This window comes from Caretta caretta, chromosome 15, assembly GCF_965140235.1.
Source record: "Caretta caretta isolate rCarCar2 chromosome 15, rCarCar1.hap1, whole genome shotgun sequence".
NCBI lineage: Eukaryota > Metazoa > Chordata > Testudines > Cheloniidae > Caretta > Caretta caretta.
In genome coordinates this window covers 12,281,668-12,305,735 of record NC_134220.1, presented here as the reverse complement: position 1 = coordinate 12,305,735, position 24,068 = coordinate 12,281,668, and the positions used below count along the sequence as shown (strand labels likewise).

Here is a 24,068-nt window from a genome sequence, read left to right as displayed (position 1 = left end):
TCTCACATTTGACTATCATGGAAAATTTAAAACATTTCATCTGGGGGCAATGGCCTTTTAAGCATAAAAAAGGAGGTGACCCTGAAGAAGATCAAAGGTCACTAAGGCCGCTGCCCACTTCCTGGAACTAACACAGTCCTCTTACTCAGCTGAGAGGAGGTTCTCCTACCTGTCACTCCACTTGCAGAAACAGACTTCCTTAACACCAAGGGATGTAGTCCCAGAGGTGGTAGAATCCTCTCCCTAAACCTACTACTGCAAACAACCTCAGCATTATAAGAGCATGATTCCTCATTGCATGTTCTCATAGCCCTTAGCAGCAGCCCCCAAACATCTATTTTGATATAATTGAGTGCTATACACTGATTTGCATCTCTGATGGGGTACACAAACCCCACAGGGGACCACAAGGGGTTAAGGAGCTGCTCTTAGCTCAACCAGCTCCATCTGGCCACACCTGCAAGACATGCACAGTCTGGAGAAGGAGTTTAAAAGAGAAGCTGAACAGCTCACTTGTGAGCAGACCAGGGAAGAGAGCAAACTTCAACCCTCAGCTCCTGAGAAAGGGCTGACTGAAGACAGGAACTTCCCTGACAACCACTGCCTGAAAGTCCCTCCCTGAGGGAAGGGAAGGCCTGACCCTGATACACCCCGAGAGAGAGTCATTCCCCTCTCTCTGTTACTAACTCAGTTTATTTGTGTTAATTCCCTTTGCTTTTTGTTTATGGATTATACCAAAAGGAGAGGGACTTTGAAGTGACCTGGCCGGAGAGCAGCCTGCAACAACAGACCCCAGTGGAGAGAGATCTGCCACAACACACCCTGCCCCAAGGAGATGCCAGTAATGAACCGATCCTTTTACAGCACCACATCTCATGTCCATCCTCCCTCATCTGCTCCCTTTGGACTTTATCTCTCCTCTTATAGAATCTGATGCAAGATTACTTCCAACAGTGGTTACTAGACATCATCAGCGACAGATATTCCATCCAGTTCTGCATCAGGCCACCTCGCCATCTCTCTCTCATCCTCCTTAAGGACCCATTTCAAGAGAAAGTCCTGCTGGGAAAAGTGGATTCCCTCTTCAGGAAAGGAAAAATAGAAGAGGATCTGTAGGAACACAGTGAAGGAATTTATTTTTGGTATTTCCTGGTCTGTAAGAAGAGCAATAGTTTGAGATACATCCGAAACCTCAAACATCAACAGGTACATAAGAACATTCAAGTTCAGGACACTTAATCTAAGGGACATTATCCATTCCTTATCTTGGGGAAATTGGTATGCAGCTCTCAACTTTCACGTGGCAAACAAACAGAGTCTGGATATTCTGTGTTGTGACAGGACACTACCACTTCAAAGTCCTTCCTTTTGGCTTGTCCACTTCTTGTATGTCTTCACTAAGTGCCTTGTGGTGGTGGCCCTTTCTTATAAAAACATTAAATTCTTTTAGGCACCACTTGAGCTGGACTGGCTTATCAGTCTGCCACCATCTCTTTTTAGAAACAATTCCAGTTATAATACTTTCCCAACTCTCAAAAGTGTCTCTTCCATCCCATCCTTCAACAGCTAAAGAAATAATAATCTACATAATCCATGGATAATCGGTGTTGAAGGGGAAAAAATTCTTTTTGAAGCCAGTGTTGCTGCATGGAGTGCCAAAGCTGAAGGAGGACAGATGGCACCCTCATTTCAACAGATGAAACATCTATTCTGTGAATGTCATCTTTGCCAGGGTGAAGTGGAATCCCAGGTGTATTGCTGGACTTGTCCTTCCACATAGTAGTGTACTGCATCACTGATGAACAAGAAGACTGAGGAAACAGATGCATATTTAATTGAAAAAAGAAAAGGAGTACTTGTGGCACCTTAGAGACTAACCAATTTATTTGAGCATGAGCTTTCGTGAGCTACAGCTCACTTCATCGGATTAATTAATTGAATTGATTTATCAACATCCGGGAAAAGACTGACTCCACCATGTCTGAAAAACCAAGAAAGGTAAAAAATTGTGAAACAGGAAAGAGGAGGACAGGTGGATTATGGGAAAAATATAACCTAACCCAGAACATTATTTTTTCCTTAGATATGATAAAAGTGCATTGCAGATGAATTGCTCACATTGGCTATATTCAAAAATCAGGAGTATAATCTAAAAGTAAGAATGAAGAGTTATTTTCAGCAAAGCTAATTCACACAAAGGGATGAATCCATTAAATAAATTAGGTGGAATTTGGGGTCAAGGAGCTGTTTTCGCAATCTTTATGTCAAATGTTTGAGTTGGCTGAAGATGTGAATGGAATACAGTCTGGAGGGTAAAGCAAAGGACTAGGACTTGGGGACTTTGGTTCAACTCCAGTCCCTGGGATAGGCTTCCTGTGTTGTCTTTGACAAGTCACTCAGCCACATCTTTGTGCCTCAGGTTTGTTATTTTTATGTTGGGGATAATAAAATTACTCTACTCCATCTGCGTGCTAAGCTGAATTAAAGTTCAAATTAAAGTTTGTAAAGAGCCTTGAACTCTTCAAATAGAAGACACCACAGAAGTTATTCATAACACAAAGAACAAATATTATTGTGCTTTCATGAACAGAGATTGTCTCTGAATCACAGGATTTAACAGCAAAAAGCAGCTATTTAAGAAACAAGTACTGAATATATGGAAAGAAAGATGATTTAAACTTAAGTGTAAAACTGCATTCCTCCTTTCCTTCTCTTTACCCTCTTCTGGGGCTGAGTAAGCTATTTAAGTGAACTGCAGTGCTTCACCTTTTCTCTTCTCCCCTGAGACTAGTTGTACTGTTGCAGTTGTAAGGGGACTGTTGCCCCCTTACTAACATTCAGTGAGGGTGTTTTAGTTGCTAGCTCCCAGTACTAAAAAGGGGGAAGGGTCGATGGGGAATCAGGACCCTGAGACTGACAGCCCCCAGGAACAATGGGGAGAGGCCAATGCTCCAGGTCAGTCTGAATGACAGGGCGGGCAGGCTAATCAGGGAGTCAGGAGGCCAGGGAAGTCCCATCCTCTTCTGTGTGAGCTGGAATTGTCTGGCTCAGACAGAGTGGGGCCGAACTAAGGAGAAAGCAGGGGCCAAAGCTAAGCTGGGGAGCAGAGCTGTGCCAGATCCAGAGGGACCAGAAAAGCAGCCCAGAGAGAGCAGACCCTGTCCTGGGAGTAGAGCTGCAACCCAAAAGCTAGAGGCACAGCCCAGAGAGAGCAGACTTGCCCTGGGAGCAGAGCTGCAGAAACCAGAGCCAGAGGGGCCAGAAAAGCAGCCCACGAAGCAGGTCAGTGTTGGGAGCAGAGTCACAGAAGCAGCCTGCAGAGCAGACCTGTCCTGGGAGCAGAGTTGTAGCAACCAGAGGCAGAGGGGTCAAAGAAGCAGCCCAAGGGAGCTGGAGGCAGAGCAGCAGCAGTGCTGAGACAGAGTGGTGGAGCTGGGGCTGGAGCAGTCCGGAGCTGGGTGCGGTGAGGAGCTGGGGAAAGCGAGGTGGACCCTGGGCAGCGGGCCCAGCACAGAGAGACGCCTCAGCCAAGAGGCTCTGCAGGCCAGGCTTGGATTGTAACCCTGACAGGGCGGGGATGACATTGGGAAGAAGGGTCCTACCACTTGGAGCCTGAGAGCGTTTGGCCACCACCAGAGCAAGTGTCCAACCCACAGCATCCCTGCAGCACAGTCAGGGCCTGAGGAGGTAGCCTGGGACTTACAAGGAACAGACTGTGAACTGCCCTGACATTCCAGAGACACTGTTTGTGAAGTTCCCTGCCACAGCGCAGGTTGATGTGTTTCCTTTAACCTTTCCCATTTTTCCTTATTCTTTTTAAAATTGTTGATTAAATAACTTGCATTTGCTTTGAATTGTATGTAATGGTCAGTGGGTCAGAGAAGTGCCCAGTGCAGAGAGAGTACCCCGGATTGCGGACACCCTAGCCCCTGTCCTAGGTGACCACAGCAGGGTTGGGGGTTGAGCCCCCCAGGAATCCTGGGCCCAGCCTTGTTGGGGTTACGAGGACTCTGCCAGACAGGAGAGTGGAATGGGAGTCCTCAAGGGCAGGGAGGCCACTGGGTAAAGGAAGTGGGAGCGAGGACTCAGATCCTTTCGCTAGCCCACTTCACCGGGGTAGTGCAGAAGCCAGGAAAGTTCCCCACCATAGCAGGACTATTCCCCCGCTTACACAGTGAGTGAGATAGATGTAACCAGTGCCCTACGGCTGAGCATTTCCACTGCCTGTGGTGCTGCTGTTCAAGGACCTGCCCAATTAAAAGATTTTTTTTTTTTAATTAAGGAAACTTTTCTCGCAAGTTTCTCTTGTCCTTGCTTACATTGCCTGGCAGCCATTACCATTTCCAGATATCTGTTCTGCTGCAGTTAAGAGCATTGCTTACTTCTGATTCCTCTGGCCATTTCTTGTCAACCTGGAATGGCCATAAGAAGTAATATGGAGGCTAGTGCTGAAATGAAATGGTCACACTGTCAGTCAGTACAACATATAACTCAAAAGGAAGCATAAACCCATTTTACAACTTTATTTTCCCAGTTCAAATTACTGATGATAGCAGATTATGATATGGAGGGAAATCTAGACTGCAATGCAGTCCCAGTATGGGACAAATAAATGCCTTCATAGGGGCTAGTACAGAGGTGGGCAAACTACGGCCCGCGGGCCACATCCAGCCCGCAAGACTGTCCTGCTGGGCCCTTGAGCTCCCGGCCAGAGAGGCTGTACCGTCTCCTCCGCAGCCTCAGCTCACCATGCCGCTGGCACTCTGGGTGGCGGGGCTGCGAGCTCCTGCCGGGCAGCACAGCTGGCAGACATGCTGCTCTAAGCCGCATGGTAAGAGGACGGGGGGGTTGGATAAGGGGCAAGAGGTCCCAGGGGGCAGTTGGATGGGGCAGAGGTTCTGGGGGAGGGCGGTCAGGAGACGGGGAACGGGGGGGGGGGGTTGGATAGGTGTGGGAGTCCCAGGGGGCCTGTCGGGGCGGGGCTGTGGATAGGGTCGGGACAGACAGGGAGCAGGGGGGGTTGGATAGGGGGCGGGGTCCTGGGAGGGGGCGGTCAGGGGACAAGGAGCAGAGGGGGTTGGATGGGTCGGAGGTTCTGAGGGGGGCAGTCAGGGGCGGGAAGTGGGAGGAGGCGGATAGGGAGCGGGGGCCAGCCTGTTTGGGGAGGCACAGCCTTCCCTACCTGGCCCTCCATACAGTTTTGGAACCCCGATGTGGCCCTCAGGCCAAAAAGTTTGCCCACCCCTGGGCTTTCACCAGTGGACTAAGTCTAGAACAGTGATACTGACAGTCGTTAATGTGTCTCCTGCGGCTCTTTGCAGTACATGATATTAAAATACTGTGTGATTTAATTATTAACCAATCTAAGTTATTAACTAGTCAAGATGCTTTTTCTATGTTATTAACCAACTGAAGTTGATAAAATAATACCTGATTAATCATTTTGCAGTAAGTATATAATAAATATAACTATAAACTAAATATTTTCCCTGTCATACTGTTTAAATATGAATATATAGTACTATAGTAAATGAAACAATGAATTCATACTACTGTGGCTCTTTTAGGTAACACTGATCACTAATTTTGTTCCTGAACCACTGAGGTCTGGGTATCACTAATTCAGAGGATCTTGCACTTATGCATTATAATATTATCAAACATTGGCATTTATAGTTGATAGGAACCATAACAAGTCAGCACCTTGAATACTTGAGAGGGATTTTCTCATAATTGATTTAGGGCAGTGCTGAGTGCTTTTGAAAATCCCACTGTTAGTTTATAACTTGAGACAGTGATGCCCATATACCAGGGGTAGCCAAACTTGCTGAGCCTCTGAGCCACATACAATAATCTTCATAACCTCCAGGGCTGGGCATGCCTGCCGATGCTCAGGACTGCCCCAAGCCCCACCACCCCACTGCAGAGCAGAAGCCATGAGCTCCCCCCTGCCAGTCTGGTAGGCAGAAAATGGGGGGCATGGTGGGCTCCGTGAGCTGCACTTTAATTGTAAAAGAGCCACATGTGGCTCGCGAGCCACAGTTTGGCCACCCCTGCCATATGCCATTTGACTACTTTTTTACCCTCCCAGTGCTGTTGAAAAATATTTGCTCTGAACTCAGACCATTGCCTTTGAATGTACTGTAGTCCATATAGCAATCTCAAATTCCTATTAGACTGTGCCGCCATGTTGCTTAAAGAAATCCTAGCCAACCAGCAGACCAAATTTTGTGATGAATCCTGGTTCCGTGCAATCTGAGGCACGTTGCTCATACGCTAAGATGAAGCCTGAATTTAGATGTTTCTGACTCCCTTAAAAGAGAGTAGGTTCTTAAATAAGAGATGGGAAAGGTGTGACTTTGGATGCACACATGGTGACATGTATAGAGGCAAATCAAAGGGCTTCAAATTCCCCCAAGCACTTAGAATAAGAAAGGAGTGCACAGTGAAATTATTATTTCCACAGCTGATCTTAAATGTGATAAACAAGGCTGAAACATTGCAAGTCAAACCAGACTTTACCTCTAAGGATGTTCTTTATCTAAGATCTTTCCAGCAACTAATCTTTCCAATAACTTTAATGATTAGAGAAAGGAAGAAGGAAAAGCTCCATACTAGAGCTGAAGCAGCTGTCGTGCCTTCAGGTCACATTATTAGTTTGTATTGCTTGTCTGGACAGCAGTACAGCTAGATTATGTTGCTCTTTTTGCCCTGGGCTCCAAGCATTGAGTCCTTCACAGCTAAAAACTCTTTTATCTTTGAGTGAGCACATGGTAGATTGGGCCAATGTATCTAGGAAGTTTTTCCTCTTTAACACTGGACTGTTTACTTTTGTGAGTTATGGAAATCAATTACTACTATTTCACTCTTGTGGCTGTTTTGCCTGAAAACAGTTTAGCAGGTGGGAGTTAGCATCAGAACCTTTGTCCGTTCATTTATATGCTCATCAATTCATACCAAAAGAGTGACAGCAAAACCTTAATGACAATCTCTGCAGTACTAATGTAGAATAATGTTACTCATGGGGAATGTGTGGCAGCCAGGTGTGCCACTTTCTTGATACAAGAGGGCATGAAGTTGGAGATAATGTTTTGCATTAGAGTGCAGCCTAGGTGAAGGTGTGGTATATATTGCTTTTTGGTAACTGTTGGAAGTAGAAGTGAATGTTTTGTAAAATGTAAGAGTATGTTATTGACACCATTGTAGATTATTTGAATGTGACAATGAATCCTGAAGACTTCCCTTAACTTCTTCCTTCCATATTTTTATGGTTTTCGGTGAGTGGCGTGTGCCTTGTTATCTTTGTTTGTGTTATTGTAGATGGATGAGATTTCCAAAGAGCCTAAGGGCAAATTTTTGAAATTTTCAATGGGACTTTTGTGACTAAATCACCTGGGCTTCATTGAAAAATCCTTCATATATGGCCAGCATTTTGAAAAATGGATGCTCTTAAATCCATATTGAGATCCCTAAATAAATGGCCTGATTTTCAAACGTATTAGGCAACCAGCAGTACCTGTTGATATTAGTGAGAATTGCTGAGAGCTTGGCACTTTTGAAAAATCAGGCCACTTCTTCAGGCCCCTAAGTATGAATTTAGAAGCCTAATTTTAGGCATGAATTTTTAAAAATCTTGGCTATATACATACCTATATATAGACATATATTGCTGAACATGAGGCTTGTGAAAGCACCACCTAGAGCCAGGCAATGCAGGTGGGTGTCATGGAAGTTTCCTCCACAGAGCTCCATCTCAATCTTGAACTGCAGTACCCCTCTTAGAGTTACTACTGGCCCTTTTCTGAGGAATCCTATTGAATTTTGTGGTGGTTTTGTCAGAGGGAAAAACATCCTCTCTGAAGTAATTTGAGGCTTTAGATACAATTTTTGCTGTACACTAAGATTATCCTTAATCTTGGTGGATGAACTGTGAAAAGAGGTTTGTAGCAAATGAACAAAATTCTGCAGTCTGGCAAAAAGATTTAGAAACATCATTCAATTGTGCAAACTATTAAATTGTAATATCAATAAATGAACACACTGTGGACCAGTTCAGTATCATTCTGATTATTTATTTTCTTAATGTGGACAACCTTTAACTTTGATGGTATAATTAACTTTTTTTCTTTTAAATTTCTTAGAGCCCTTGGCTGAGAATTCTCACACTAATCTTGGTACATGTGGGGAACAAAGGAAGAGAGGAGATTTTCCATAGTGTGTGTGAATGTGCTTTACAATTCTTGAATGTATATTTACACATTGACTTTACACTGAAGTCTGTAAGAAGTCTTTTCTATGGAAGGGGGTGGGGGGTAAAGAATCAAATGACCAGAGATTTAGGCCCATTTGATCCATGTGAGATTTTCCAGTATAGTCCCACAGAGCTCGTCTGACATTCAAATATGCCATAATTTCGCTGAAACAGTACTATATCCAGTAGTATTTCTGTACGAGATGAAACCTGGAACTAAGGAATGCATCTCTTCTGTTTCTTTAATTTCACTAAACTGCAAATAATTTAAATTATTAAATTCAAATATCAAGACATTTAGTTATTGTTCATATCGCTCATCTGTTAACCTTCTAATAATACATCACATTTTTTAAATAAAAAACAACAAAAAAGACTTTAAAGGCTATATAATACACAGTTTCATTGGCTCCAGCTCCCTGGGAAGGCTTTTACGATATCACTGTATTTCCCAGAATTTCTTTGGAGCAATGGAGCAGAATGTCCATTGGCAACTTTCACACTCAGCAATCCAGACACTAAAACGATAGTTTAAAAAATTACCTTGTGATTTTTTAAATTTTTTTGATTGTGTCTGTGTTTAAAAAAAAGAACACAGCTTTTTTTGACTTTCAGGGGTTTTTTTGTTTGTTTTTTTGTGAAACACCACAAGACTTGGCAAAAAAAGATGTAAAGAAGACTCTTGATGTATAAAATTCCTCACTGGTAGAAGAAACACTGACCTTGATTTGGCCTAGTTTTAATTAGTTATTTCATTCATCTACTCTTGCTGCATATTTTGAAGCTTTGAAGAAAGGGCTAAAGGTCAGGCTAGAAATCATAGAACAGTTCTGTACCAACAATTCCTTTAACAGGAAAGGTGTCCATGACATAATGAAGCAGAGCAGAAGTGTGTAAATAGTATATGCTGCGAGTTGTGTGCATCTCTTTACATGATGTGTGTGTATATACTGTGTGTGTGTGTGTGTGTGTGACAGTATGGTGGATACGTTTTCCTTCTGTACAGCTGTAAGGAAGACTCTACTGAAATTCTCCTGTTCTGTTGCCTTTAGATTGGAACTAGCTCTTCTCCTAGAAAAAAAAACTGCAAGGCAGGCCCATCTCCCATTCAACAGCTCTGCATCTTCCTCGCAGTAAAATGGATTTTAGGACAGTTGGATGAAGTATTATTTCTTACACAGAATATGGTAGCTCTGCCATCTGAGGAAAATGAAATGAAACAAACAGAATGAGCCAGCGGTGATTGTGGTGATAACATTTCCACATAGTTACACCTCAACTTTTTTTTGGAGCCTTTGCACCCTGCAAAACATGTATTTTTGAAAAAAAATGTTTGTGGCGGGGATAAGAGGGATGTGTGGGGGCTGTGAACATAATTCAGCTTTCCCCCTTCCTCTCCTTGGGCTTCAAGTACTACCCCATTGTTTCCGCCACAAATGGAGGTGGTAAGACCCTTTTGTGTCACCTCAGGAAAACAGACTGAGGCCCATAGATTTTTAGCAGAGGCCAATATATTTGAGATTGTTCTGAATGATGACATCTGTCACCGCATCAAAGACAAATTGGATATTACTGGTATCAGTGGCACAGGTGAAGTGCGAATAAATCTCCTTGGTCTCCTTGTTGCGATTCAAGTCCTCAAATTGGCGTTGGATGTAGACTGCTGCCTCCTCGTAAGTGTTTTGGCCCTTGTACTCAGGAAAGCAGACTGTTAGCGGGATGCGTCGGATTTTTTCTGCCAGAAGATCTTTCTTATTCAGAAAGAGGATGAGGGAAGTGTTGATAAACCAGTTGTTGTTGCAAATGGAGTCAAAGAGACGCAGACTCTCTGCCATCCGACTCTGCAAGGAAGGAACCAACAATGTCAGCAACAGTTTGTGAACAAAACTATATAAAATACATAGAAATACATAATCACAGCTGTTAGTGAACAACTCCCTTTTGTTTAGAATGTTCTTATCTGTTTCTCATTCCTGCTTCCTGTCTGACTGTACATCTTACCTTAGGATGAATTTTCAGGAACCTTAATTCACTTAAGTTGACATATTACAGTTCACTATAGATTACAGCTTCATTTAGTTTGATTTAATTTTTTTTAATAATCGGTAACTGTGAGGCAAAATCAGACTGAAGTTTTTAAGAACAGCTGCTGTAGTACTTCACTGTTTTCCACAATCAGGCTAGCATTACAAACACATTTTTTGGGCTGCAATGACCAACAAGCACATAATTTTACAAAAATAGAAGAGTAGGTTTATGGCCAGAATAAAGCAGTGGAATTCACACCTGTCTGAGTTAGCAGCCAAAGAAAGAATAGCTTATTGTTGTAAGGATAAATTATATGAATCCAAAGAAATTTGGACACTGTTTCTAGATATATTTGAATAAAAAATGTTGAAATGGCTCAAAGAATGCCAGACCTCCATTCCACCAAACCTCTTCTCTTTCCCCCTTTCCACCTGGTCCATTCCTCCCTTCCTCTTCCTATTTATGTATGTCTTCACCGGTTTTGTTACAGGTATCCCCAACCTAACATGTTATATCTATGTAGTATTGTCTGGTCTTGAAGCTTTGACAAGTTGTATATATAAATTATGCAATTTTACTTCATTTTTGAATTGATCCCTTTTTCTCCTGTATTTCCTTTCCCCTTTAATAATAGTAACTTTGGAAAGGTATATATGAAAAAGTATATTTTCCTCCAGATGGCCAAATCCATTCTCAGACAGAAGGGGCAACTCAAAATGAAGATAGAATTTGGCTAAAAGGGTTTAGTAGACACCTCTGATCTTCCACTTGCCACTCTAAACTAATAAGTACCATTGACAACACGTTGAAGTGACTGACAGGAACCGTTTATTTTGGAAATACCAATTGAGTCATCATCATCAGCGATCCCTCGATTCAAGGATGATCTCTACCACAGATTTACTATGGGTCCTGAGATGTCTCAGGAGTCCGATCGTGGAACCACAGATCCACCCGCAGTAAGTATAGACATTTCCTGGCAGGCCAGATGCCTGCTGGGAAAAAGTTCTTTCTTTTTCCTTCCTTTTCAGCTTTGAGGGCAAGGTGCTTTTCCTCAAAGCGAGCTACTGCCTGATGGAGGATGTGGCACACTGGGGTCAGTTGATGGCTTGTTCCTCCCACCTTGTGATGTCCATCCACATCAGTTTTCTTGAAATACGCTTTCAGTGTGCCTTTGTAGCGTTTCCTCTGACTACCACGGGATCTCTGAGCATGGGTGAGCTGAGACTAGAGGACTTGTTTTGGGAGGCGAAAGTCTAGCATCCACACACAATGTTCAGTCCAGTGGAGTTGCTGAATGAGGATCATTGCTTCAATGCTGGTGACATTGACTTCAGTGAGGAGGCTGGCGTTAGTGCAGCGATCTTTCCATTTGATGCGAAGGATCTTCCGGAGGCATCAGTGGCGCTGGAACACTTTTACTAGTGGGGGTGCTAAAAGCCAGCCCCATTACCCCTGTCCATCCACCCCCGCAAGCTGGGTCCACGAGCAGGGCCATGTCTACAGGAGGGGGGAACCCAGACAGAGGTAAGGGGGCCAAGGTTGGGGGTGGGTGCAGGGCCAGCAGCTGGGACCCCACATGTGGGGCCGGGAGCAGAGCCCGAGGTGCAGGGCGGAAGCTGGGAACTTGTGTGCAGAGCCGGGGTGGCGCCCCCGGCATGAGGGTAGCAGCCAGGACCCCATGTTGGGAGCCAGAAGCAGAGCCCCAGGCATGGGGCTGGGACCCCACATGTGGGCCTGGGAGCAGAGCCCCATGTAAAATATGGGGGTGCTGCAGCACTCCCCATATCCGTAGTTCCTGCACCTATGGGAGGCATCGTTGGTGGTACCTCTCCAGACTCTTGAAGTGCTGTCGATAGGTCACCCAGGTTTTGCATCCATAAAGGAATGTTTGAATAATAATTGTCTTACAGACCTGGATCTTGGTGTCCTGCCATAGGTCATGGTCTGTGAAAACGCATCAGAGCAATTTTGCAAAGGAAGCACTTGCGCACTAGATCCTGTGCTGGATCTCACTGTCAATTTTTGCATTTTGAGAAAGTTGGCTACCGAGGTAGCAAAAGTGCTCGACTGTCTCCAAAGTCTGTCCCTCGATAGTGATTTGTGGTGGGTCATGTGCAAGGCATGAAGAAGGCTGACAGAGCACTTTAGTGTTCTCAGTATTGAGTGAGAGTCCTAGGCTTTGGTAAGCTTGTGCAAAAAAATACAGTGTGGACTGAAGATCATTCTCAGTGTGTGCAAGGATAGCAGAGTCATCAGCATACTGAAGATCAGTAATGGACACCTTGAGGACTTTAGGCTTCGAGCGGAGATGTCAAAGATTAAAAAGCCGTCCATCCATTCTGTATTGAATGTCAACTCCACTGGGGAGGCAGTCTTTAACTAGCACTAAAATGACTGCTAAATAGATGGGAGAACAGGGTTGGGGTAATAATGCATCCTTGCTTAACCCCAGTTTTGATGATGAAAGGGTCAGTCTCAAGGCCATGACAGAGAACAGTGGCATTCATCTGATCATGGAGAAGCCTTAGGACCTTAATAAATTTTGGAGGGCAGCCAAATCTGGCCAGCACCTTCCATAGGGCTTCGCGATTGACTGAGTCGAAGGCCTTTGTCAAATCAATGAAGGCCATGTACAGGCCCTGATTTTGCTCCCGAGACTTTTCCTGGATTTGGCTGGCAATGAAGATCATGACAGTTGTCCCGTCAGTTGGTCTAAAACTGCACTGAGATTCTGACAATATTTTCTCAGCAAGGGAAGTAATTGGTTTAAGAGGATACAGGCAAACATTTTCCCTGCTGTAGATAGCCAGGCAATGCCTCAATAATTTCCACACTCCGACTTATCTCCTTTCTTAAAGATTGTAACAATGTTGGCATTTCTCAAGTCTTCTGGAATCTTCTCATTATACCAGATATGAAGAAAAAGTTTGTGGAGCTTACTTACCAGTTCTTTACCTTCAAACTTATAGACTTCAGCTGGCATGCCAGCTGCTGCTTTATTGTTCTTGGTTTGCATAATGGCTTGTGTTGCTTCTTCCAGGACAAGGAGGTCAGCAAGAGATTGTCTTTCATGTCGTTGAGGTATAGATTCAATAGTGGCACCAGAGACAGTTGATTTATGGTTCAAGAGTAACTCAAAATGCTCCTTCCATCTGGCTTTGGATGTCCTTAAAATATGTCAACCCATCTTGGGCTCAGAGTGGTGTGGGACTACGGGAGCGGGGACCATAAATGGTCCTTACTGCCGGAAAAAAGCTCCTTATGTCATGTTTATCAGCAAAAAGCTCAATCTCCTTGGCTTTTTCTCACTACCATTTATTTTTGATGTCATAGATTTTCCTTTGGGCTTCAGCCTTGAGTTGCTTGTATGACTCTTTCTTCTGCTGGTGTAATATGTCATTTTGCCATAGCAATGAGCTTTTCTTTTCTGGTCGAGCAGACCCTGAATCTCAGCATCATTCTCATCAAATCAATCTTGGTGATGGTGGGTGACATAGCCAATGAACTCAGCATATGCCAAGAGAATGGCAGTCTTTAATCCTTTCTAGAAATTTTCATTATCATCATCAACTGTAGGCAAAGCACTGAACCTCTCTTGGAGACACTGTTGAATTTTCTCCCAAGTCACTATATCTTCAAGGGACTTGATGTTGAATTTGTTTTGTACTGTTTTTGCCTGCTTGCAATGCCATGAGGCGATCTGGAAATTCATGGTAGATCTAACAAGGCAATGGTCTGTCCAACAGTCATCGGTTCCATGCATGGCCCTCATGATGAGGACATCCTTCCGATCTCCAGAAGGTGCCAATGCCTGGGGCAAGGGTGTCTCCAGGTTGTCTTATACGTCTCACTTTGTCTGAAGAGGATGTTTGTGATGACCAGGCCATGTTCTACATATTTGCTCAGGAGGAGGATGCCATTGGAGTTGGCCTTTCCTACTCCTTCTTTTCCGATAGAGCCATTCCAGAGATCCGATTCATGCCTGACTCTAGCGTTAAAATCTCCGAGGAGCATGATCTTGTCCTCCTTGGGAATGTTGGTCAAGACTCTGTCAAGATCTATATAGAATTGTTCCTTGATATCCCTGACAGCATCGAGTGTTGGGGCATATGCACTGATGACAGCAGTAGACTGGTTATTGCTGAACTTAAGATGAAGAATCATATGACATTCATTGATTCCTACAGGAAATTCTGTAAACTGACTGACAAACTTATTCCTAATTGCAAAACTGACACCATTAATGCGCCTGCCCCTTTGCAGATTTCCCTTTCCAGAAAAAGGTGTAGCTTCCACCTTCTTCTCTCAGTTGATCTTCATCTGGGCACCTTGTCTCACTAAGGGGAGCGACGTTGATGTTATATCTTGCAAGCTCCCTGGCAACGATAGCAGTTCTTTTTTCCAGTCATGCATTATATTTGTTATACATCAGGGTGCGAACATTGCATCTAGCAAAAGTCACTGTCTTTTTATAGCTTTGACAGCAGGCAGAGTGAACCCACTGGACGCGGTAATCCAGCCAGGATTGGGTGAGACAGCCTAGGTTTTGGGCACCTTTTCTAGCCCTCTCCCCATGTGGGGTGAGCAGAGGGAATCCTAAAGAGGACTGCTCAGTTGTGATAGTAGCTGCCAAATTGCACCCCGTCTCAGTCCAGGTGCCAGACGACCATATAACTACCACCACCTACATGCAGATTCGTGGCTAGGGAGTGCCAGATTCACTAATCCTGTCCCTATCACCACTAGTCTGTTGCCACACAACTTGGAAGGCTGGAAAGATGTTATTTCCCACTGGTGAAGCCTGCACATGATTTCTTTTAACATGGGGAAGCTGGTGCGCTTACAGCAACCACACAATCACGACAAGTTGGAGGTCTGGGGCCCAGTGGCAGGGAAAGTCTGCAACAATTGGAGATCTCCAATTTGCTGCAGCCTTCATCCGCTTTCACAGCTGTTAAGATCTGAAGATCCTTTTCCACCTGATCCGCTGTTGAGGACTTGAGGGATTGGACCATGCTTTGTCTGGACCTCCCCTCAGACCTGTTTGCCTTGGGAGACCCTACCAGGAGCATGAAGCTCCCAACAGCATAATTCTCCGATCATTGGAACAGGCAAGCCCCTTCAGCACAAGAAGGTAACAGTCCCCAAAGAGGACCTAAGAAAACTAACGTTGGATTGAAACATCTGTTAGAAATTGTGGGCCATATTTTACCCTTCTTCTGCACACTGTTCTCCCACATATTGTTGCTTTGAAAAATAAAGGCTGTTTATATGGGGACATCATAGAAAATTAATATGAATTAACTAAAGATCTGTATTTTAAGTGGATTAGTTAAACCGCATTAAACTGTGGCGTGAAAACCCTCATTCCGAATTAAAGTTGCCTTAATTTGATTTAGTTTGATTAACTTTGGAATACAGGGGTTTAACTAATCCACATGGGGATGTCCCCCTGTAGATAAATGGCAGATGGAGCTGTCCATGGTGCCAATTGCTATTGGAAAGTTGCGTGCCAGAAAGGACCTTCTCCTTTGTAATTTACGTTTTTTTGTGCAGAGAAGAAAATTGTTCTAGCAGCTGTCAATATTTCAACTAAATATTGTCCAAAAAGAAGACAGAAAGAAGTCTCACGCTTACAGATATTTACACTAAAGGACATTTCTTTCCAACACGTTGCAGATTAGGTACTAATTCCTGTAAAAAGTTTTATTGGGATTCCAATCTCAAAACTTTAGTCGGCTCTTTTGGTCTTAAAAGTTCAATGTTTTTTATTCAACATCAAAAGCCTTCAGACTCCAACCATTATGTGTGTACCACCACCACACTTGATAGTGACACACCATTAAATTTCACATAGTGAGACTCTCAATGAAAAAATATTGTCTAAAACTGTTTGCTGAGATTTCAAAATCATAAGATCAGACAAGAATTTATAAAAGATTTCAAGTTTACAGTCAAGGTCTCTTTATATGTGTTGAGGAATTTTAAATCATTTTAGAGTTGAAGTGGGCATCACAAATCTTCAAGCATTTGCCCACCTCTGATATTTTCAGTGTTCTCTTTTTAGAAGACAAGAGCATCTTTTAACAAAGTCATTGTGGTATTGTACAGGCCATCCTTCCCACTTAGAGCTGGTAAAGAAGCACCATCAATTAATCTTAACATATCACCAAGGAGTCATTCCAATCTTTTTCTTATTTTTGAATACTCTTTACTGATATTTCTTAATAGAAATAATGACAGAGCAAAGAAAGAAAATGGATACACAAAGGCAGAGGTGTTTTTCCAGCCATATAATATCATGATAATAATAGAAGAGATAGATAAGAATTGGATACAGGAATCCGCACTAGAATCCCCACATATGACAATATTTCTCAACTAACCCAGTAACTTAATTTCAGTCAATACTAGATTAGTCATGTATAATCCTCCCGAAAAAACCCCAATCCTTAGATATCCCAAAAATCCTTCTTCCTCCCTCAAGTTTAAAATAGAAAATCCTCATATCATTAAAAGGGAAGATGAAGAAGTACAATTCAAAACCCCATTTTACAAGATCTCAAATTATTGTAATTTAGATAAGAAAGTGCTTTGTGTTAAGACTTGAAAACATCCCAAGAATCCTCAGTATTTTGTATCTTATTAGACTTATAACTGCTGTGAAATGTTCAAGAAAGTGTAGACAGTGCCACAGCAATATGTGATTTCATTCTGAACAACTGGAAAGGTGTTAAGAATTACCTTTCGGAGCAGTTCACTGTATATGTACCCACGACCTGTGTAAAGTGAACTGAAGTCAATAACTCTCAGTAGCAGTTCTATTTATTTAAGCAGTGATATGTTCCTATCCAAATCTTATGCCCAATTTACGACCAGATCTTTGTGTCAAGATGTGGTTAATAAATTGTTTGGCTACAAAGAAGGAAACATCTTGGTGACATTTTCCAACCCCAGGAATAGTTTGGGTTTGGCAGGTAGGGGATATTTTTGTCCAAAGTCCCTTAAAGAACTCGGCCTCCAGATAGTCAAATTCCAAGGCTGAGTATCGTATCATACTTTTGTCCAGAGCGTTTAGTTGGTAGTCCTTGTAAGGGTGGATCTGGTGTAAAAATATGCTAGAATGGATTGGAGAAGACAGGACATGTTGTGTGTATTCTTAGTGGCAATCACTGTGTATGTATGTGTGAGAGGGGAGGATGCCTCAAGTGTCTTCTCATTGTCTCCCTTGGCTACCAGAATTTTATTCTCTAGTGATGTCACACACAAGTTGAGGGGCAGGGAGTAGTAATAGGAGATCTCTGGTAGTGATGGAGCAGAGAAAGTCTGAGAGTTTCTTCCACAGGAGAGGGGAGATGTCTTCTGCCGCGCTCCTCTGCTGGTGATTACAGGTATTCACAACAGGAGGCAGCTGAACAGATCTGAGAACTTGTTCCTCAAAGATGTGAATCAAAGTGTTCTACTATGCTTCATTGGCTAGCATGATAGGAAAATTATTCCAAGACTGGGATAATGCTTGCCAAATGTATCTTGTCTTAAATTAGGGCTTCTGCTTTATTTGCCCTGGTACAACCCCACTGAAGCAAAAATTATTGCAGCATTGCCAAGTGCCTCTAAAAATGGTCTCTGTTTCTTAGCAAACTGTCATTATTTAAATTCTGTACCATCTAAAATTTATTTACTGCAGTTCAGTTCACTGGGTGTTAAAAGTGTGTCCCCGTTGTTCCCTTCAAATGTTTCTATCAGAAGCACTGGCATTTGGACATCTTTCATCTTCCTGGTGAGGCATGGGCTGATAAGCAGCCCAGAAAAAAATACTTTGTCCACCAATCAGGGGTAATGCACACATCTTTGGTTGCTAGAGAGGCAAGTGCAGATTCCTCATCATAAAGTACATGCTCTTCATCCAGAGCATGAGGCATCTGGATCCTAATTAGTGCCATACTACAATTGCAGGGTCTTGAAAATGACAAGGGTTCTGTGTTTCCACTATCTCCTAAGAACTGTTTTTGAGCTCACAGAATATGCTTTGAGTTTTTTCAGTTTCAGGCTTGCCTCAGTTGTAGTGCTCTGACTGAGATCTGGGTTGTTGGGTACAGCTGATGAGGAGTGTTTTATTTAGGATGCTACAGCTGGAAATAAAATGATAGATAAAAAAAATTGCACAGGAGGAGAGACTGGAAAATAATCTAGGAGTTTAGTTTAGGACTCCCCTTTTTTCCTCTTTATCTGAGAAAAATGGCTATGGCAAGTAAAAGAAATGAAAAATGAGTGGCAGCAAAACAGACCCAAAAAGGCAGCCAGAAAAAGAACTGAAATAAAAAGAACAGATGAAGGATGAAGAAACTGAGAAGATGGGGAAAAAAGGAGTGACAAATGTTAAAAAAAAAAACAAACAAACCCCAGAAAATGAAGCAGCAAATGAGAAAAAGCAGTTAGAGGAAAATGAGAGAAAGTGGGTAAAAATCCCTTACAACTACAGGAGTTAAACATTTTATAATAAAGTCAAATAGAAACCCATCAGGTTTGGAAGCATACTGTATTTCCACGGTATTTGAACAAGAAAATATTCCACATTCCATTTGAAGTAAATAAAGCAGAATTTATTTTTTATCTCCTTGTGTTTTCTGAGATAAAGAAAAAAAGCCACTAGCCACACTAAAATATCATCAATTTTTATGTAATCTCTCTCCAGCATGGGGAGCTGGAGTAGTTTGGGTATATACACACAAATAGCCATACTTGTCTTATTGAACAGGATCAAAGAACACCTAAATGCATACTTATATGCAAGTGCCTGATGTCCAGGTCTAGAGTGGATGTGTAAACACAAGATGCTAGTTTGATGTAATCTTGGCTACAGGGTGGCTAATTTGTTTCTTGAACATTTACAATATGGATAGATAGTCAGGATTAAAACAGTCTCTGAACTCTTAATGAAACTCCAAATATTCATAATACAAATATATGATATGTGGAGCTAGTCATAAAATGCCCCTTCCCCTGCAGAAAAATGTTGACTTTTCAGTGAAAAATCAAAAGCCACAATATTCCAATTTGGAAATGCCATTGTGGTGCCTTATGGGAACTGTAGTTCAGATACCTCATACTCCCGTTCTCCTCTATAGATTGGGCTCATGGATATGATACCTCACATGACGCACCACAATCGTCTTTCCCAGTGAGGAAAGGCAATACATCCTGGGAGTTCCTTGGTCACAATTCAGCATGGGAGAGGGAATCCAACTGAGGAGCCTGCCCATGGAGAAGAATAGGGACATGAGGCAACCATACTGCAATTCTCATGAGACACTGCAGCAGCATATCTAAGTTAAAATATTTTGGTTTTTGGTTAAAATATTTCAATTTTGATTTTAAGATAAAATCAAAATTTTCCTAAGGAAATCAGACACTTTTTACAAAAATGTTTAGCGAGGCCTAACCGTATGAATTTTGAGAAATGTATACTGTGATGGCCATACCTGTTCAACATCAGCTAATATTCCAAGCCAATAAAGTCTTTTCCACATTCTGCAAGCTCAGAGCTGTTTATGTGACAGTTTCATTACTTTGCACTGTTGAGGAGGGATAGAATGTGAGCCTGCTTAAAACTCATTCTTAAATCCACTGGAACACTGACACAAATTAAGTTAATCATATTTGGATTTGAGATCCTCCAGCCATATATATGTTCCTGTGACATGTGTCTTAGTAGGAAACAGAAAAGTGACAATTTACTATGGAAAATGGTTGCAGAATATCATAGAATCATAGAATATCAGGGTTGGAAGGGACCCCAGAAGGTCATCTAGTCCAACCCCCTGCTCGAAGCAGGACCAATTCCCAGTTAAATCATCCCAGCCAGGGCTTTGTCAAGCCTGACCTTAAAAACCTCTAAGGAAGGAGATTCTACCACCTCCCTAGGTAACGCATTCCAGTGTTTCACCACCCTCTTAGTGAAAAAGTTTTTCCTAATATCCAATCTAAACCTCCCCCACTGCAACTTGAGACCATTACTCCTCGTTCTGTCATCTGCTACCATTGAGAACAGTCTAGAGCCATCCTCTTTGGAACCCCCTTTCAGGTAGTTGAAAGCAGCTATCAAATCCCCCCTCATTCTTCTCTTCTGCAGGCTAAACAATCCCAGCTCCCTCAGCCTCTCCTCATAACTCATGTGTTCCAGACCCCTAATCATTTTTGTTGCCCTTCGCTGGACTCTCTCCAATTTATCCACATCCTTCTTGAAGTGTGGGGCCCAAAACTGGACACAGTACTCCAGATGAGGCCTCACCAATGTCGAATAGAGGGGAACGATCACGTCCCTCGATCTGCTCGCTATGCCCCTACTTATACATCCCAAAATGCCATTGGCCTTCTTGGCAACAAGGGCACACTGCTGACTCATATCCAGCTTCTCGTCCACTGTCACCCCTAGGTCCTTTTCCGCAGAACTGCTGCCTAGCCATTCAGTCCCTAGTCTGTAGCTGTGCATTGGGTTCTTCCGTCCTAAGTGCAGGACCCTGCACTTATCCTTATTGAACCTCATCAGATTTCTTTTGGCCCAATCCTCCAATTTGTCTAGGTCCTTCTGTATCCTATCCCTCCCCTCCAGCATATCTACCACTCCTCCCAGTTTAGTATCATCCGCAAATTTGCTGAGAGTGCAATCCACAGCATCCTCCAGATCATTTATGAAGATATTGAACAAAACCGGCCCCAGGACCGACCCTTGGGGCACTCCACTTGATACCGGCTGCCAACGAGACATGGAGCCATTGATCACTACCCGTTGAGCCCGACAATCTAGCCAGCTTTCTACCCACCTTATAGTGCATTCTTCCAGCCCATACTTCCTTAACTTGCTGACAAGAATACTGTGGGAGACCATGTCAAAAGCTTTGCTAAAGTCAAGAAACAATACATCCACTGCTTTCCCTTCATCCACAGAACCAGAACCAGTAATCTCATCATAAAAGGCGATTAGATTAGTCAGGCATGACCTTCCCTTGGTGAATCCATGCTGGCTGTTCCTGATCACTTTCCTCTCATGCAAGTGCTTCAGGATTGATTCTTTGAGGACCTGCTCCATGATTTTTCCAGGGACTGAGGTGAGGCTGACTGGCCTGTAGTTCCCAGGATCCTCCTTCTTCCCTTTTTTAAAGATTGGCACTACATTAGCCTTTTTCCAGTCATCCGGGACTTCCCCGGTTCGCCACGAGTTTTCAAAGATAATGGCCAATGGCTCTGCAATCACAGCCGCCAATTCCTTCAGCACTCTTGGATGCAACTCGTCCGGCCCCATGGACTTGTGCACGTCCAGCTTTTCTAAATAGTCCCTAACCACCTCTATCTCCACAGAGGGCTGGCCATCTCTTCCCCATTTTGTGATGCCCAGCGCAGCAGTCTGGGAGCTGACCTTGTTAGTGAAAACAGAGGCAAAAAAAGCATTGAGTACATTAGCTTTCCACATCCTCTGTCACTAGGTTGCCTCCCTCATTCAGTAAGGGGCCCACACTTTCCTTGGCTTTCTTCTTGTTGCCAAAATACCTGAAGAAACCCTTCTTGTTACTCTTGACATCTCTGGCTAGCTGCAGCTCCAGGTGCGATTTGGCCCTCCTGATATCATTCCTACATGCCCGAGCAATATTTTTATACTCTTCCCTGGCTAAGTGGTATCATGCTAATCCACATTGAATACAAAAGATACAATAGCTAAACATGATGATCTTAATCCTCAAATCAAATGGATTTTTGCCATCTTTATGCTCCCCTGATTTGGGAACCAGTTGGAGCCCCTGGAGCAATTTAGGATCATAAGAGCTGTATCCTAAATTTTGGTATTTTTAATCTAATATTTTCAGTAATAGCTTGAAGTTATGGGACTACTGTTTTAGAAAAAAAATATTCCTGGTCTAATTGGTGGCTGTGCTGTATTACATCAGTGGACATCCTTTAGCCTATAGAGCTCATATGCCAATAAATAGAGTCTCTCATAAGTTTCTGAGCAGCTGCAAAAGTAGTTATCAGACTGTAGGTTCACTTTCAACATATTTTAGCAAGCTAACCGACATTTCTGAGAATTAGTTAATCTCTCAGTTGTAGAATGTACTTAGTGAAATAAACAAAACTAAGTAAAAAAACATTGGGAAGTGGAAGGTTAAACACCACCTGGGTTCTCATGAGGGAAACAATGCAAAATTCATAGAAAAGCATTAAAATACATAATCTTTTAATCCCATCTGCTTTATCTCACGCATCCACTCAGTGACTAGAGGAATTAGATTAAAAACAAATCTATAAACACACCAGTGAAATGCAGAACTAAATGTAAAAGCTCTCTTGGGTTCTAACATAACCAAGGATCAATAAAATCAAGGTCTTTACACAACATGTTCTGTGTTAGCACATTTGGAAAGAGGACTCACTAATGAGAGTAGTTCGGATTCAAAATACAATTGTAGTTTTCCTATACCAACCACGGACACAAAATAGTGGAAATACTACACATATGCAAAACAGTCCTTAGTAGAATCTCTCACAAATGTCTAGACATTAATCAGAGTAATTTTTCTGCCTAAAAATCATCTCTTGGGCCAGCAAATATTATCCCTCTGGATCCATGAACTGTTCCACAAAAACAAATGGTAAAGCCTTACTAAATAAATCACCATAGCATATTTCTTGGAGGTAAATTTGGCCAGAACAACTTGGTAAACTGATCTCCTTTATAGTTTTGCTTCAACCTGAAACAAATGAGTCTCCTGCAAGAAAATTATTTGCATAAGCAGATTTCTAACGTGTGTCAAGAATCTTAGTGGAGCTGTGAAGCCTTGCTGCAGAATCACACTTCCACATCTGGGTACAAAAAACACATACACCCTGAATGAAAAATCTAGATTTTATAATAATTTTTTACACTTACTTAAATAGCACTTTCTATCTATGATTATGAAAATGTTTTATAAACATTGATTTGGTAAGCCTCAAAAAACTCAGTGAAATTGTTAAGTATTACAGATTATTCATTACAGATGTGTGAAATGAAGTTCAGGGTTGAAATCACTTGCCCACAGTCAAACAATTCTGTGGTAGAGCCAGGAATAGAATTGAAGCATAAGTTCAGCATTGTCATGACATCTTGATCAGATTGTGAGAAATAAAATCTTATTACTTTGGAGTTTAACTTTGAATTTGGCTTTGAACGTTCTCTGTGAAGTTGAATATTATGGATCCGATTCATCACTGCACTGATTATGTAGGTGCATCTCAGCTAATTTCATGGAGCTCTACTGGTGTAAAACTAGACCAACACAGTAGCAAATCTATATTTAAAATTCTTTAATGATGATTTTTAGATTTCTGGTCTTCATTTTTCTTTGGAACTAAAAAACTGAGTCCATTCATGGATAAATCTCTGCTTAGTATAGTAAGTTAAACTTTAAATAATTGTTGCAGAGATTTTATAGGATGTGGAAATTTCATCTCCAGGAAAACCATAAAATGAAGATTGATAACTTGCATTGCTCCCATGATGTCATTGTTTTTCATTGAAAAGGTCATTTCTTTATGTGCCAGTTCTACTTCAGAAGGTATTGGCAACTACCCACTTCTCAACATGTGTGATTTGCTGCTATTTACTTTTGTCTTTGTGTTGCACTTCTCTGCCCTGTGCCAAATCATGAGTTGTATTTTTCATCACACTTACCCACAAAACAACCACCAGATTTCCTGAAACAATCACATAGTGATTGTTTGAACATCTGTGGTACATCTTAAAAGGAAACCT

General features: G+C 42.4%; 2 protein-coding genes across 2 annotated transcripts in view; one reads left to right on the top strand and one right to left on the bottom strand.

Moving 5' to 3' along the window:
- RSPH14 (radial spoke head 14 homolog) overlaps window positions 1-24,068 on the top strand; it is a 224,302-nt gene that overhangs the window by 24,161 nt on the left and 176,073 nt on the right. The gene's annotated exons all lie outside the window — the stretch shown is intronic.
- The window catches only part of GNAZ (G protein subunit alpha z), a 156,084-nt gene continuing 140,072 nt past the window's right edge, over window positions 8,057-24,068 (bottom strand). The window contains exon 3 of the mRNA XM_048822308.2: window positions 8,057-10,092. Coding sequence (XP_048678265.1) covers window positions 9,748-10,092 — 345 coding nt within the window. The 3' untranslated portion in view covers window positions 8,057-9,747. The remainder of the gene's footprint in view (window positions 10,093-24,068) is intronic.